Source organism: Wyeomyia smithii, chromosome 1, assembly GCF_029784165.1.
Source record: "Wyeomyia smithii strain HCP4-BCI-WySm-NY-G18 chromosome 1, ASM2978416v1, whole genome shotgun sequence".
Lineage (NCBI taxonomy): Eukaryota > Metazoa > Arthropoda > Insecta > Diptera > Culicidae > Wyeomyia > Wyeomyia smithii.
Window position 1 is genome coordinate 175,794,406 of NC_073694.1, and position 13,763 is coordinate 175,808,168.

Genomic DNA, 13,763 nt, shown 5'->3' on the forward strand with positions numbered 1-13,763 from the left:
GATGCTGGTCTCATTTTGCTCCGGTTTTGGTCACGGTTAGTTTGTTGCGAAGTTTTTTAGTGTTGAGATAGTAGTTTTTTTTTTTCAAGAACAAATGAAACCAGTTATGAGTCTCTTAGCTGGCGAGTATCTCTGATTGGATTTATCTGCGTAGGGATGTGGATGCCGCTCTCGGTGATGACCGCGGTGTGCGTCCTGATGGACGCCGCTGTGCATATCCGGGTTGGTGCAGCCGTGGCCAGTGCCGAGGACGCACTGGAGGTAACGTTTAGCGAGCGGACTCGTGCCGACTGGGAGAAGGTTTGGCACCAGGAAAATCACTCCCGCTGTCGCGAAAAGTTGATCCGGCATCTGTATTGGGCATGTGAGAAGGATATTTACCGAATTTCGAGGCGAAACGAGTACAAAGATGAGACACTCCAGAGTCCTGACAAACGAGCCAATGGTAATTGTTGTGTATTGGGTATGCGTGTTTCTATTGGTGATCTCTTAGCTGCTGCGTGAAAAACTGAGTGTCAATTATGTGCCTCTGTTAAACTGATGAAAATTACATCTTCAATCATAAAGAAAAATGTGTATTTGGCAGCCTAAAATAAGTGAAGTCCACTTGCACTGTTATAGTGTTTTATAGTATAGAAGATTGCTTCTCGTTAAAATCTAACGAACCTCCTTGGGATCTCGAACTTAAATTACAAAACTGCTAGCATCCTCCAAATCATTTAAAACGTGAGATCTTAATGTAGAGCTTGCAATCATTGATGTTTCAAGCCTGGTACGATGTCTTGTTACATAGGCCCACGACGAGTTCGTATACATTTCAATTTGTAAGACTTTTGAAGCACGCGATAGTTTTCATTGGTTACATACGACTCAAAAGGCCAAACATTTAAAAAATGCCTCATGGAATGATTTCATGATATGGTGTCTGCCCAAACAAAGTGGTTGGTAGATGGTAGGAATGTATGTGAATGCCTGTATTACTTATGCATCGGTTACGTATTTTTTATATATTTTTCAAAGATTTTTAGATTAACCCTCTAGTACCCAAATTAATTTTTAGACGGACTTCGAAAAAATCACTATTAAGCCTCATAAACATTTTTTAAGTTCTTATTGAAGCTTTTCAGAGGTTCGACTGAGGACCGCCTAGAGGCAGCACTGGGCACTAGAGGGTTAACATGTAATGTTCATACGTGAACCTTTTTATTCGAGAATTTTTTTAACGCTGTATATTTTGTTACAAGGCATCACCAGTTCCTTCTCAGACTTTTGTTCTATCTAACTATAGGTTTTCGAGCTACAATACTTTGAGTAAGCCGATGCTAAAATGCATACGCTCTTTCGAAAAATTATTCTCGAGTCTAAAAATGTTGCTACCGGTAAAAAATACTCAGTTCACTGAGTCAAATGAAATATGGTCGAATAAATATTCGTGTATTATCAGATCCTGTGCAAAGCCTTTTCTATGCTTCTTTTTCACAAGTAACAATTAAAGAAAACGTCTATCCTGCAGAAATTGTTGAAGGTTGAATTTGACTTTTATTTCCATTTACAACTTTTGAGTCATCGGCAAAGATCAATATCATGGACAATACAACACAACACACATGGACAATACAATACAACAAATGAAATGAAAAATGAAGGACCTAAATGAGAGCCTTGCGGAACTCCAGATGTCACATATTCGAATTGGCATGTGAATATCTACCCTGTCAATAGTATCATTAAAATCAATGTACAAAGTTTCCAGTTCCAGTTAGTCTCGAAATACGATGCAAAGTTTGTGCCAAATAAACAGGCTTTGCTTTGCTTTGTTTCAAGTTTACACAAGGCTACCTCTGTCTTTTGAAGCAAAGTGAAATCAACATATTTACGTAAATTGGTTGTAGTAAAAACCATGTTTGTAGCTATTTGGCTATGTGGTTTTTCACCAAACTAAAAGTTTTCTGATTTACGATTGCTTTGAAAAGATTGGAAGTACCTTAATGACATCAGTGCAATTTCACGGTAATTATTGTTAAACTTTCTAGAAGATACAAGAAAGTTAGTTTCTGCATAAACCGAGTGATTGCCAAAAATCAAGAAAATTCTCATTTTGCGTATTTATTATTATTGTTACTTTAAGAACTGTTCTACTACACAACGTTATATCTCCAAAACAAGAAAAGTTAGAAGAGAAGTGTCTTAACCCTCTAGTGCCCAGTGTCGCCTTTAGACGGTCTACAGTTAAGCCTCTGTAAAGCTTCAATCAATACTTAAAAATGTTTATAAAGATTCATAGTGTTTTTTTCGAAGTCCGTCTGAAAATAACCTTGAGCACTAGACAGTTAAGCAAAGTTCGTGACAACATGATCTGCAACTTTGCTGAAGACACCATTTCTCTACAGTGCTCAACGGACGAGTTAGAGTATGCAACGCTACTAGCGGCGTAGTTTCGACCTAAAAGTCATTATCATTTTTGAGGGCGTTTCATATAATTAATAACTTCTGAACATAGTATGGCAATAAAACCAACATTTGGAGAGTAAATGAAAAAAGTTCACAAGTTTGAGCTCTTGTACCACTGTGCAAGCGGCGCGGGGGTCAAGCATCAAGCATGAAGACCTTTCAGCGTTGTCTGGATTTCATGAATAGTTAGGCGTCATACACAAATTACGTAACGCAAGAACAGAGGGGGAAGGGGGTTGAGTCTGCGTTACTTATTGTTACGTAGAGGGGAGCGGTAGTTGAGACAGTTAGGTAACTGTGATCAAAAATCAAAATTTTGCTGTTCAGCGTTACGTAATTTTAGGGGAGGGGGAGTCATATCGAATGATACTTATTGTTGCATAGGGGTCTGAAATCTAGATTTCTAGCGTTACGTAATCTGTGTAACGTGGGCCGCAGTATGGAAAAAATGAAACTTTACAGCACAAAGCCATAAACCAATTTTTTTGGATCAATTTGAGGTCCCAAAAATCCTGAATTTATCGGAAGTCTATAGATTTTGCACCCGCTTGGCGCATTGCATTTCAAATTAGGTTGGGAAAACCTACTTTTTCGCATTTTTCATTTTGGACAGCTCAGAAGGGCCCTAACCATACATTTCATGACTTTATAAAGTAGTTTTTCTATGCTTACTAATTCTGCCAAAGACACTAAAGGGCTAGAATGTTTCTAAGAAATGCTATACACTACCAGCACAGACTAACAGAAGTAACACTGGAACCTAGCTCCATCGCCACAAAAAACGTTCATTTCAAATTTTTCAATCGAATAACAGTCATTGCGCGAAAACGTCGTCTGGGGCGCTGTCATGCAATCTCATACATATTTTGTAGTTCCTCATTTGACACATGCAGTAACGCTGGCGCTGATGTCGAAATACATGACGCAGCGCGAACACGACAGCAGATGGTGCTAGTGCTACTAACGTAAAGTACTGGAATCATCCAAACGATGATTTTATTGAAAATTTGTTCGACGTGTTATGTCTGTTAGTCTGTGCTACCAGTGTACCGGCGCACATAGGAGTATTTGAACCAAAAAGCTGGCCAAAAGTCCAATTCGCTCTATTTTGGTAGTAATTGGATCTATTTACATCAAAAACGTGTTTTTTTCTGTATAATCATTCAATTAAACTAGAGAAAGTACAAAACGAGGTGACATCTATTAAGTACGTCACGCAAATTTTGAACAAAATTCATTTTCACGTTTTGTCACACATTTATGACCCCTACCAGGAGAAGTACGTCACGTCATGACACATCTCCAATATAAAATCCAATGATATGACAAATACTTTAAATTCGCTTACTGCATTTTCTAGTGTCTTTTTACACATGATCTATGACAAAGTTTCAACAATTTTCATATAAAACTTAATTTATCAAAATATTAATAAAATAAAAAAGTGGAACCAGGAGGAGGATTTTTCTTTCCGTATATATTAAGTAGGCTTTGACCTTTCTGTTAATAAAAAAAGTTTCGACGGGACTTGCCCGGAAGGTTACTAAATCATAAAATTAATTTAACAATATTATGAATTTTTCGTGGTCGGCTTTCGCTATCCCTTTTTGCTTTTCTTCTAGAAAAGTATAACAATCACTTGCAAAACCGAAAGTATAAAAGTGCTCCAAAGGGCCGAATGGCATATATCACTCGACTGTGTGTGTATGTGTGTGTGTGTGTGTGTGTGTGTGTGTGTGTGTGTATGTGCAAATTTTAATCTTATCACTTTTTTCAGAGATGGCTGGCCCGATTTTCATGAAATTAATTGCAAATGACAGGTCTCTTTGTCCCATAAGACCCTATTAAATTTCATTGTAATCTAATTTTTAGTTTAGAGGTTATGTTTCAAAATGTAAAAATCATGAAACATCATTATCTCGACAACTACACAACCGATTTGAACAAAATTAATTTCAAATGAACGGGCTGCTTAAAAAACCCTTAACTTTTGAATTTTATAAAGATTTAAGTTGTGGTTCAAAAGTAATGAAAGAAACGTGTTCTGAAGACTGTTTAATCTCACTCATATTTCTCAGAGATGGCTGGACCGATTTTTATAAAATCAGTGTCAAATGGAAGGTCTAGTTGCCCCATAAGACCCTATTGATTTGTTTTGCAATCGGACTATTACTTTGCCTAAAACAATATCGCACGCTTAGCCGTGGGGCTAATAGCGGTCTCGATCAACTAGATTATAGTTGAGAGAATTCGTTATCGATATTGTTTTTGGCACATTTTGCATGTGTAGGATAAGTACAACGATACACCGTGGCCCAGTGCTGAGTCGAGAAAATTTCCAGCTCGAAAAGTTCTTTGACTCGATCGGGAATCGAACCCGACATCACAACCGTGTGGGAGAGCTAGCCGACCGACATCGCTAACCACAGAGCCACGGGGACCACTTTGCCTGTTATGTTTAAAAATGTGAAATCTAGCTATGAAAAGAAATATATTCCGAAGACTACTTGGACTCACTCACTTTTCTCAGAGATGGCTAACCCGATTTCCACAAAATTAGTGTCAATTAATAAGTCTAGCTGCTTCATAACACCCTACGGAATTTTAATGTAATCAAACTGTAACTTCGTCTGTAATGTACCGAAATGTGAAAATCACGAAACTTCATTATCTCAGAAACTACACAACCGATTTGAACAATATTATTTTCAGATAAGCGGGCTAGTTAAAAGTTAACTAATGAATTATGATTGAACACGTGGTTTCAAAAATTGGCGGCCCTATACGTTTCCATTTCATTTGATTATAATCGAGCTTAAGCAACCGTTATGTATAAAATTGTTAATAAAACAACGAAAGTCTATTATCTCAAAGATTACAAGACTTGACATGACAAATAACAAACTTCATAACAATTTGATATGTGGCTCAAAAGCTACTGAGTAGGCAGTGTGACTTTGCACTCGTATCCAAGCGATTTTTCAAACTTGCTTGCACATTTATTTTCGGTTTGCACGTAAACCCTACTAACAGTGTATTAAACTTTAGTTAGATTTGAGTTTGAATCCTGCATAACAACAGTTGCATAAAAATCGAATTGCGATAAAATTCGCGCCGCGTCTGCTGCAACAGTTTGTTGCATTGTCCTTTGAAAGCATAAATTCGATTTAAAAACAAAACTCATCGCGTCACATCGTCGCCTGCATCGTTGGATACTTCGTGCAGTCCATGCATTGCACGCATTTGAACTCAATCGATCAGAGTGTGCGGTGCAAAAAAATTAAAACTTTTGAGAGGAAGCAGATTCCGGTTGGATTCAAATCTGGAAAAGTGTTACTCAGTTAAACTTTGCACGAGTTCATGCAATCACTGAATTGGAGAGAGAAGAAATTCAAAGACTATTTAAAACTATACCTGCTTTGATCGATATATGTGGCCTCAACCAGGGGGGATTTACTGCTGTCAAAATTCATATATGTGTGCGTTATCGCAGATCAACTCTGGTCCATGAAGTTTGTTGGTCCATGGCGTGCTGTGTAGCAATGAAACTTAATCACTTTTAGCCAAATACAGGTTGCTGGCACAAAATTTCACTGCGCAACGCATTAGTAATAAAAGTTTTCCACGATTTCTCGAGTTTTGTTAAAAAATGAAACGTTTTAATTCTACTAAATTTAACTTTGATCAAAACGATGAAAACCAAAACAACCGGACGCCTTGTTGCCAATATGTTGGTTTGTGTTGGCTTGAATGTTTTTAGAGATTACAAATATGTCCATAATGGTTCGACGCCCCTCCCTCTTTTGGAAGCACATGTTCCTGGGAAACAGCCGAAAAAGATCGAATAACACCCAATATCGGAAGTCGCCGTCTTAGAATTTAAAATGGTATCTGTGGTCGATCTTAGCTCCTGTGTATTTTTCTAGATCCGGATATTGTTATATACGAATACAAATTTTGACGTCGATCGGTTCGATAGTTTTCGAGCCTATATGTATCAGACAGACAAACAGACAGACCGAACTATATGTTTATATGTATAGATTGCAACATCAATATTTTAGAACCTGAAGAGTGAATATACATTTATTGGATTGAAGCGTTAATGTAAATCTATTTTTACAAATAAAAGTTTGGATTAGAAAGGCTGGGTCTGACCGCTAGGTGGATTATTTTAGGTTTTTCGTAAACAATCTGGGATTATTTTATGCATTTAACGTTTAAAATATTGCAAAACATTCTCCTTATGTTGTACATTATGTCCTGTGAGAGAAAAAAACTATTTGATAAAATTTTTCAGTTTTACATGCCACCCGAACAATAGCACATATTTTTCAAACTGATCAATTACCTGCGGAATAATTCTGGAATATAACCGTTTGGTGTATGTGATTAGGCACCGATGGGTTCTGGGATACCATGAGGGTATGTTTTAACTGAAATCAATACAAAATAATGGAAATCATGTATTTTGTATGTCGGACTTTTGGCCAGCTTTTTGAGTCAAATACTCCTATGTGCGGCGTCAGTCAGATTTTTATCAGAAGTAACCTCTGCAACGTGTTGCAGATCCTATCTACGTCTATAATTCGCGTTGACGGTGTTGCTTATATTTGTTTGGTTTTTGCATGCGAAAAAGAAGGAAGGAAATACTTCTGCTTTTGTCATCACGCACATTTTGACAATTACATATGAGTGTTCACGTAGGTGCGAACAGCCTTCAAAATCTCTTTCAACGCGAATAACCCGAATACGGACCTAGGGGTAAACATGGTAAGACCGCCCAGCAGGGTAAGACCGCCCACCGTAGTTTTACTATCAAGTTATATTTTTTCAACATGTCTATTATAGTATAATTACAAAACATATTGCACCCCTTTCTGTTTTGATAGTGCGCAAACGGTCACAGAAATAATCAAAAACAACCTTTTAGCTGTCAACCTGTCAATGCGCTATTGTTTTGCGGCAACGGGTTTTTCTGTCTAAAAATCTATTGTTTTGTTCGTGATTATACGTTCAATCACTTGCCTGAATCTGTCTTCTTTCGAATATATCGAAGGCCATCAGTGATCTTGTAATTTTGACTACTTTTCCGGTGGAATATGAAAATGTTCCACTGGGGGTAAAGCCGCCCACTATACATGGGGCAAAACCGTCACGTATACAACTGTTTGTTGTTTTACTTCAAGACCCAAATGCCTCGACACTACAAAGGGAATATCCACAGGTTCAGTAAAGCAATTTCAAACCACAAAAGACATCGATGTTAATCGACCATTTTCGATTTGGTTGAAGCTTTTCTAGTAATATTCTTATAACAAGCAAATTTTTTGAAAAAAGTAAACTTGTGTAAAAATGAACAAAAATAACTTCAGAGCAAGGACGGTTTGTTTGATCGGTATGACGTCTCCGGCAGAGTTGAAAATAGTAGTATTTCACTTCTGAAAAAAGTACACACTGTAAAAAATTTGAAGAAAAGATATAAAAATAGAATTAAAAATATTTTTTTTTCAAATTTATTCAAAAAACATGTTTTTGCCTGTAAAATCTACAAAAGGTAGGCTAAAGTTTGATGAATGTTGGATCATGGAGTAATAGAAATATTAATAGCTCAAATTTTGAAAAGATTTTTTTTTGGGCGGTTTGTTTGATGTATAGAGTCGTTGGTAATATTGTTAAAAAAAAAAAAAATTTAGAAATTAAAAATATGAATGAAAAAACTAATAATTATTATTATTACTCTATACATAATAAGTCTTCAAAAAATCATACAGACAGGTTTAATGAGTTTTTATTTTCAGCTTAAAGACAGGTATATTATAAACTAGCTGGCCCGGCAAACTTCGTCCCGCCTATTTTTGTGTTTAATTGAGTAATTTTCAACATTCCGAATTCATTGATTTCTTGCGATTTGTTTATATCGTTTGAAATTATTGGTTTTATCGGAATGACAACATCCTCGACTTTTGCCTTTAGTACATCACCTGTATTCCGGAAATACTCATATTGAGTGGTATTCAGTTATTTTCGTTGTTTTCTAGAAACTGAAAGTGGTCATCTTCGTATTCAAGATGGTGTTCAGGGTCAATGCTTAGCTTCTATACATTACTTCGATTACGAAAATATTCATATGTAGTAGTATTCGGTTGTTTCCCAGAAGTTACCATCTTACAATTCAAAATGGTGTCTGAGATCAATTTTTAGCTCCATGCATCATTCTGCTTAAAGAAACACTCATATTGGGTGGTATTTGGTCACTTTGGGCTGTTTTTCAGAAACCGGAAGTCACCATCCTGGATTTTAAAATGGCATTTGGAGACAATTTCTGGCCCCTGAGCGTCATTCTGGTTCAAGAAACACCCATAACAGGTGTTTTTTAGTCATATTCGGCAGTTTCCCATTCACCGGAAGTCGTCATCTTACAATTCATAATGTTGTCTGAGGTCGATTTGTGGCTTCAGTGCATCATAACAATCCCGGAAATACCCATATTGAGTGTTATTTGTCCGCATATTGGATTCAAAAATGGCATTTGGAGACAATTTCTGGCCTCTGAGCGTCATTCTGGTTGAAGAAACACCCATATTTGGTTGTTTTTGGGTCATTTTCGGCAGTTTTCCAGTCACCAAAAGTCGCCATTTTACAACTCAAAATGTTGTCTGAGGTCGATTTGTGGTTTCAGTACATCATCACGATTTCGGAAATACCCATATTGGGTGGTATTTGGTCATATCCCGCTGTTTTTCAGACACCGGAAGTCGGCATCTTGGATTTCAAAATGGTATTCAAAAACAATTTTTGGCCTTTGAGCGTTATTCTGGTTAAAGAAACACCCATATTAGGTGGTATTTGGTCATTTGCCGCTCTTTTTCAGTCACCGGAAGTCGTCATCTTACAATTCAAAATGTTGTCTGAGGTCGATTTGTGGCTTCAGTGCATCTTACAATCCCGGAAATACCCATATTTGGTCATTTGCCGCTGTTTTTCAGAAACCGGAAGTCGCCATCTTGGATTTCAAAATGGCATTTGGAGACAATTTCTGGCCCCTGAGCGTCATTCTGGTTAAAGAAACACCCATATTAGGTGGTATTTGGTCATTTTCGGCAGTTTTCCAGTCACCGGAAGTCTCCATTTTACAACTCAAAATGTTGTCGGAGGTCGATTTGTGGTTTCAGTACATCATCACGATTTCGGAAATACCCATATTGGGTGGTATTTGGTCATATCCCGCTGTTTTTCAGAAACCGGAAGTCGCCATCTTGGATTTAAAAATGACACCTCACTAAGAAAGAGGGGTGACGAAACATTATAGGCATATTTGTTACCTCTAAAAACATTTACATGCCAAATTTGGTTCTTTTTGATGGATTGGTTCTCGAGCTGTGCGAAATTTGTGTTTTTTTTGTATGGGACCCCACCCCTCTAGAAGAGGGAGGGGTCTCGAACTATCTTAGTCACCTTTCTCGGCCCCTAAAACCCTTATATACAAAATTTCACGCCGATCGGTTCAGTAGTTTCTAAGCCTATATGGAACAGACAGACAGACAGAGCTGCATTTTTATATGTTTAGATTGAATTTCGTGAAAACCCCAAATCTGAAAAATCTATTTATTTTGAAAACCACAAAAAAGTTACCTAAACATTGATTTGAACTTGGATAATCAAAAAACAAAATAAGTTAAAACTTAGAAAAAATTTTTTTTTCAGATTTTTCACAGTGTATATTTTACTCAAAAAGGAAAAAAAATACCATCTACAACTTTGTCACAGATACTATACCGATAAAATCAACCGTTTTGGCCCTAAAAACATTTTTTATCCTCAAAAAAATGGTGGGCGATCTTACCCCGCATGAAAAAGATTTGCACATTTTCAATGAATTTTTAAAATTGAAAAAAAATCTGGAAAATAAGCAAAAATATTTCAGTTCTTATTTTTTAAATGCGGATATTGAATAGAAGAACCTCTTAGCGAAGATAAAATGAAATTGCAGCCGCAACTTTTTTTTCTATAAACAGAATTGCTTGAGGGGGCGGTCTTACCCCGATTACCCCTAAATACAGTTGTTCTTTAATTCACATAACATGAAGCATTTTCCAGCCTTTGAAGCCTTTGTGGTAGCCCTTTTGCAGTTGAGTATGAGTATGTATGGAAAAAAAATCTTAAATAGTTTTCTACGTTTATTGAAGCATAGGGCAGTCTATTTATGTTCTCCTATCAGAATTCGTATGAGTCGTCTCTCCAGTCCACTGTACACTTCAAAATCTTTAACTACGGTTTTCTAGTTTTGGTGACGTTTATTTCGTTTTACTGCAATCCAGATTTTACCCCATTATACGAAAAGGAAATTCTAAAACTCGCCATTCACTGAAAAATGGATTTTTTTTTAAATCCGCCGCGTACAAGAGTAGAATATGCTTTTACAAAAAGTAGAAAAAAATCAAGAACAAGTTGAACACAAATTATGTAATTAGCCCGCCGTTTGACTTGACATTTTGGGGACATCAACTTCAAAACCATTTACAGAGCACGAAAATTAAGTTATTTACATGATGTCATAACAATCTTGAAATGTGTACTTATAAACTACTAAAATCTATTTGGTGAATTGTTTGTTCTTGATGCAGAAGACATATCTTGGAAACCCTTTTGCAAATAGTCCTACATGGTGGCATGTTGAGAAACAAAAACTAATAACAAAAAAAAAAAAAAAAATTCAATGTTCAGACGGCTGCGTTAAAAGACTGCATCAAATTCACCCTTCAACAAAAACAATTCGGTTCCATGGTGTAATGGTTAGCACTTTGGACTCTGAATCCAACGATCCGAGTTCAAATCTCGGTGGAACCTTACCGCGTGACTCCTTTTTACTTTCCCTTTTCTCTCTATCACTGCCACAAAACTAATGAACTTCACCAATGAGCTTTTGCAACTTGAAATAATTTCCGGCAAAAGATAGGTTCCACCGAGATTTGAACTCGGATCGAAGGATTCAAAGTCCTGAGTGCTAACCGTTACACCATGGAACCACGGATAGCAATGCACTCGAATACATTGTTGAAGAAACAGTTGAAATAGTAATGGTAATTTTTTCTTTGCAGTTTTACCTTTTCTGTCCCGCTGGACCATCAGTGCGGAGCAGGCGCAGAGCTTTTTGCGCACTCGCAGAACCGGTAAGCGTCGCTCGGGTGGCTCCATCACGGCCGAATGCTGCACTCGAGTCGGCTGCACTTGGGAGGAGTATGCGGAGTATTGTCCCTCGAATAAGCGCATTAATCGTTACTGAAGGTGGATGGCTTTCGGATGATATAACACTGTGCTGTGCTGTTGCGAAGAACTGTTGGTGTTGATGGCGTGTACTTAAAATATATTTTGGGATTGATGCAAACTGGCTATTTGGTGTTGTTGATGAGTTATTTCTTTTTCGAATGTCCTACCTTAGACACTAGGAATGGGGTTTGAGCGAAGAAGTGCTTCTGGTACACTAACCAGAAGTAATGGACGCCAAGGGCGCAGTAAACGCTAGTTGCCATGAGGGGGATGAAAGGAAGCGTTCGATCTAGGTTTAGCCAAGGGTGGATTATGTTTTCAAAGAGAGAGATAAATACAAAACCGTACAAATAGAGTCTCTCCGGTATCGTCAGGAACTGTCCACCGTGGATATTGCGGTAAAGAAGTACACTGATTCCAGTGTAAACCACGTGCATTGTGTATTTAATTAAGATTAATTCTGGCTTGAAAAGCAAGGGGAACAGAGAATAGTGTCCTACAATGCCCAGAAATAACGTCAAGCGGGCGTCGTTGCGATTTGTGATGGATAGAACTGTGAGGGGTATGAGAATCATTAGGATAGCTTTTTCGTGCACATGCCAACCGAAAATGAATGACGAACACGCGCATATTGTGACGGCCCGAATAAAATTCAACCCAAGATTGGGAGAGTGTTTCAGCGTCCACAGCTTATATAGGGTTGGAATCATCGCTGCAGCTGACAGGGCCAATGTTACCAATGGCGAAACTGATGGCAGCACATTGTGGGTAAATGTCTGTACAAGTCCTCCAGTGTTAGACGCGGTTGTTGATTTTATCCCCAAGCTGATTGATAGAGCCTTATCGGCGAAATTATACAATGCCCAGAAATTGGGTGCCCAGTAAGCATGGGTGAGTCCCCGTTTAAACGGAAATAACCTTGAAAGTACCTAGAAAACAAAGCCAACACAGAGTAAATATATCAATTACCTTGGCAATAATAACAACACTATACCTGTGGAATGTGATCATAGAATGGTCCGAATGAGAGCAAACAGATCCCCGCGACAACCGCACCGAGCTTAATTAATTTCAATACTGCTCCACCATTGCGGAAGCAATAAAATCGCAACAAAAATACAACATAGACTGGAGCCACGTAGATGAAAATATGCTTCAGATTCAACAGGATGGCAAAAAACAGTGCAGACGCCAGGTAAGACTCTGTCAACACGCAGCTAATACTCAAAAGCAAGAACCCGAAAAGAAATCCATTATATTGAAAATGAATGTGGTCTACCATTAGCAGTCCTATGTTGGTCAGTAGAAGCGCCGATCCGATGATGTGCTGGGCTTTAGTTTTCGCCAAAGCATTCATACACCTGCAAAGCATCAACTATTAGTTGTTGAAATGAAAAAAACCATCGGACTAACCGCTTCACACCCACTGCGAACACGATGTCTGCTACAATTACCGAAAATCGTTGAAACATTACCGTACTCATGGAAGAGTAGTTCAGGTTTGAAACTCTCAGCATGGCCGGATCGAAGTACTTTGCTACCTGAGAAAGGGCCCACTCAAAGTAGGCGAAAAACGGCGGATAGTCCAGCGTCCACTCGCTCGTTGCCTCGTGGTACCATTTTCCTAGCGGTCTGCTATGCGTAATAGCCAACCAATTTCGATGCACTTCGAAATCTGTCGAGCGGCTGTATGTTCAATTGTTCCATAATGTAACGGTTAGCACTCTACAACTGTGATTCATACTTACTATGCTGGAATGAACATCATTTTAATAGCCGAAGCTAACAGAAAAAGGTGCCAAAACATTTTTGACTACCGGCACTCCAACGATCTCTGCCGACACAAACTTGTTTACATCGACACTTTTTACCTTTCACTTTTATGCGTCCTCCTCGCTCGGCAGCTCTCAAACAACCAACCAACCACCGCACGGCCAGAGATGCCAGACTTTTTTTTGGCAAGTCTGTATAATCCATAAAAATGTCTGTATAAGTCTGTATACCGCTGCGAAAAAAAGTTACCGATACATTGATACCTAATT

General features: G+C 38.0%; 2 protein-coding genes and 2 non-coding genes across 4 annotated transcripts; 2 read left to right on the forward strand and 2 right to left on the reverse strand.

Annotated features, from left to right (window-relative positions):
• On the forward strand, positions 1-11,840 carry LOC129731305 (probable insulin-like peptide 7). The gene is made up of 3 exons (XM_055691186.1): positions 1-35; positions 155-445; positions 11,553-11,840. The coding sequence occupies exons 1-3, from the start codon at positions 2-4 to the stop codon at positions 11,735-11,737; spliced, it is 510 nt and encodes a 169-aa protein (XP_055547161.1). The 5' UTR covers position 1; the 3' UTR covers positions 11,738-11,840.
• Trnaq-cug (transfer RNA glutamine (anticodon CUG)) lies at positions 11,230-11,301 on the forward strand. The gene has a single exon. It is a non-coding gene; the product is annotated as a tRNA-Gln (tRNA).
• Positions 11,409-11,480, reverse strand: Trnaq-uug (transfer RNA glutamine (anticodon UUG)). The gene has a single exon. It is a non-coding gene; the product is annotated as a tRNA-Gln (tRNA).
• On the reverse strand, positions 11,777-13,651 carry LOC129731300 (probable dolichyl pyrophosphate Glc1Man9GlcNAc2 alpha-1,3-glucosyltransferase). Its single transcript, XM_055691174.1, has 4 exons — positions 13,470-13,651; positions 13,135-13,407; positions 12,716-13,082; positions 11,777-12,650 (listed from the first exon to the last, which is right to left on the reverse strand). The coding sequence occupies exons 1-4, from the start codon at positions 13,526-13,528 to the stop codon at positions 11,865-11,867; spliced, it is 1,485 nt and encodes a 494-aa protein (XP_055547149.1). The 5' UTR covers positions 13,529-13,651; the 3' UTR covers positions 11,777-11,864.
• Between the last annotated feature and the right edge of the window lie 112 nt (positions 13,652-13,763).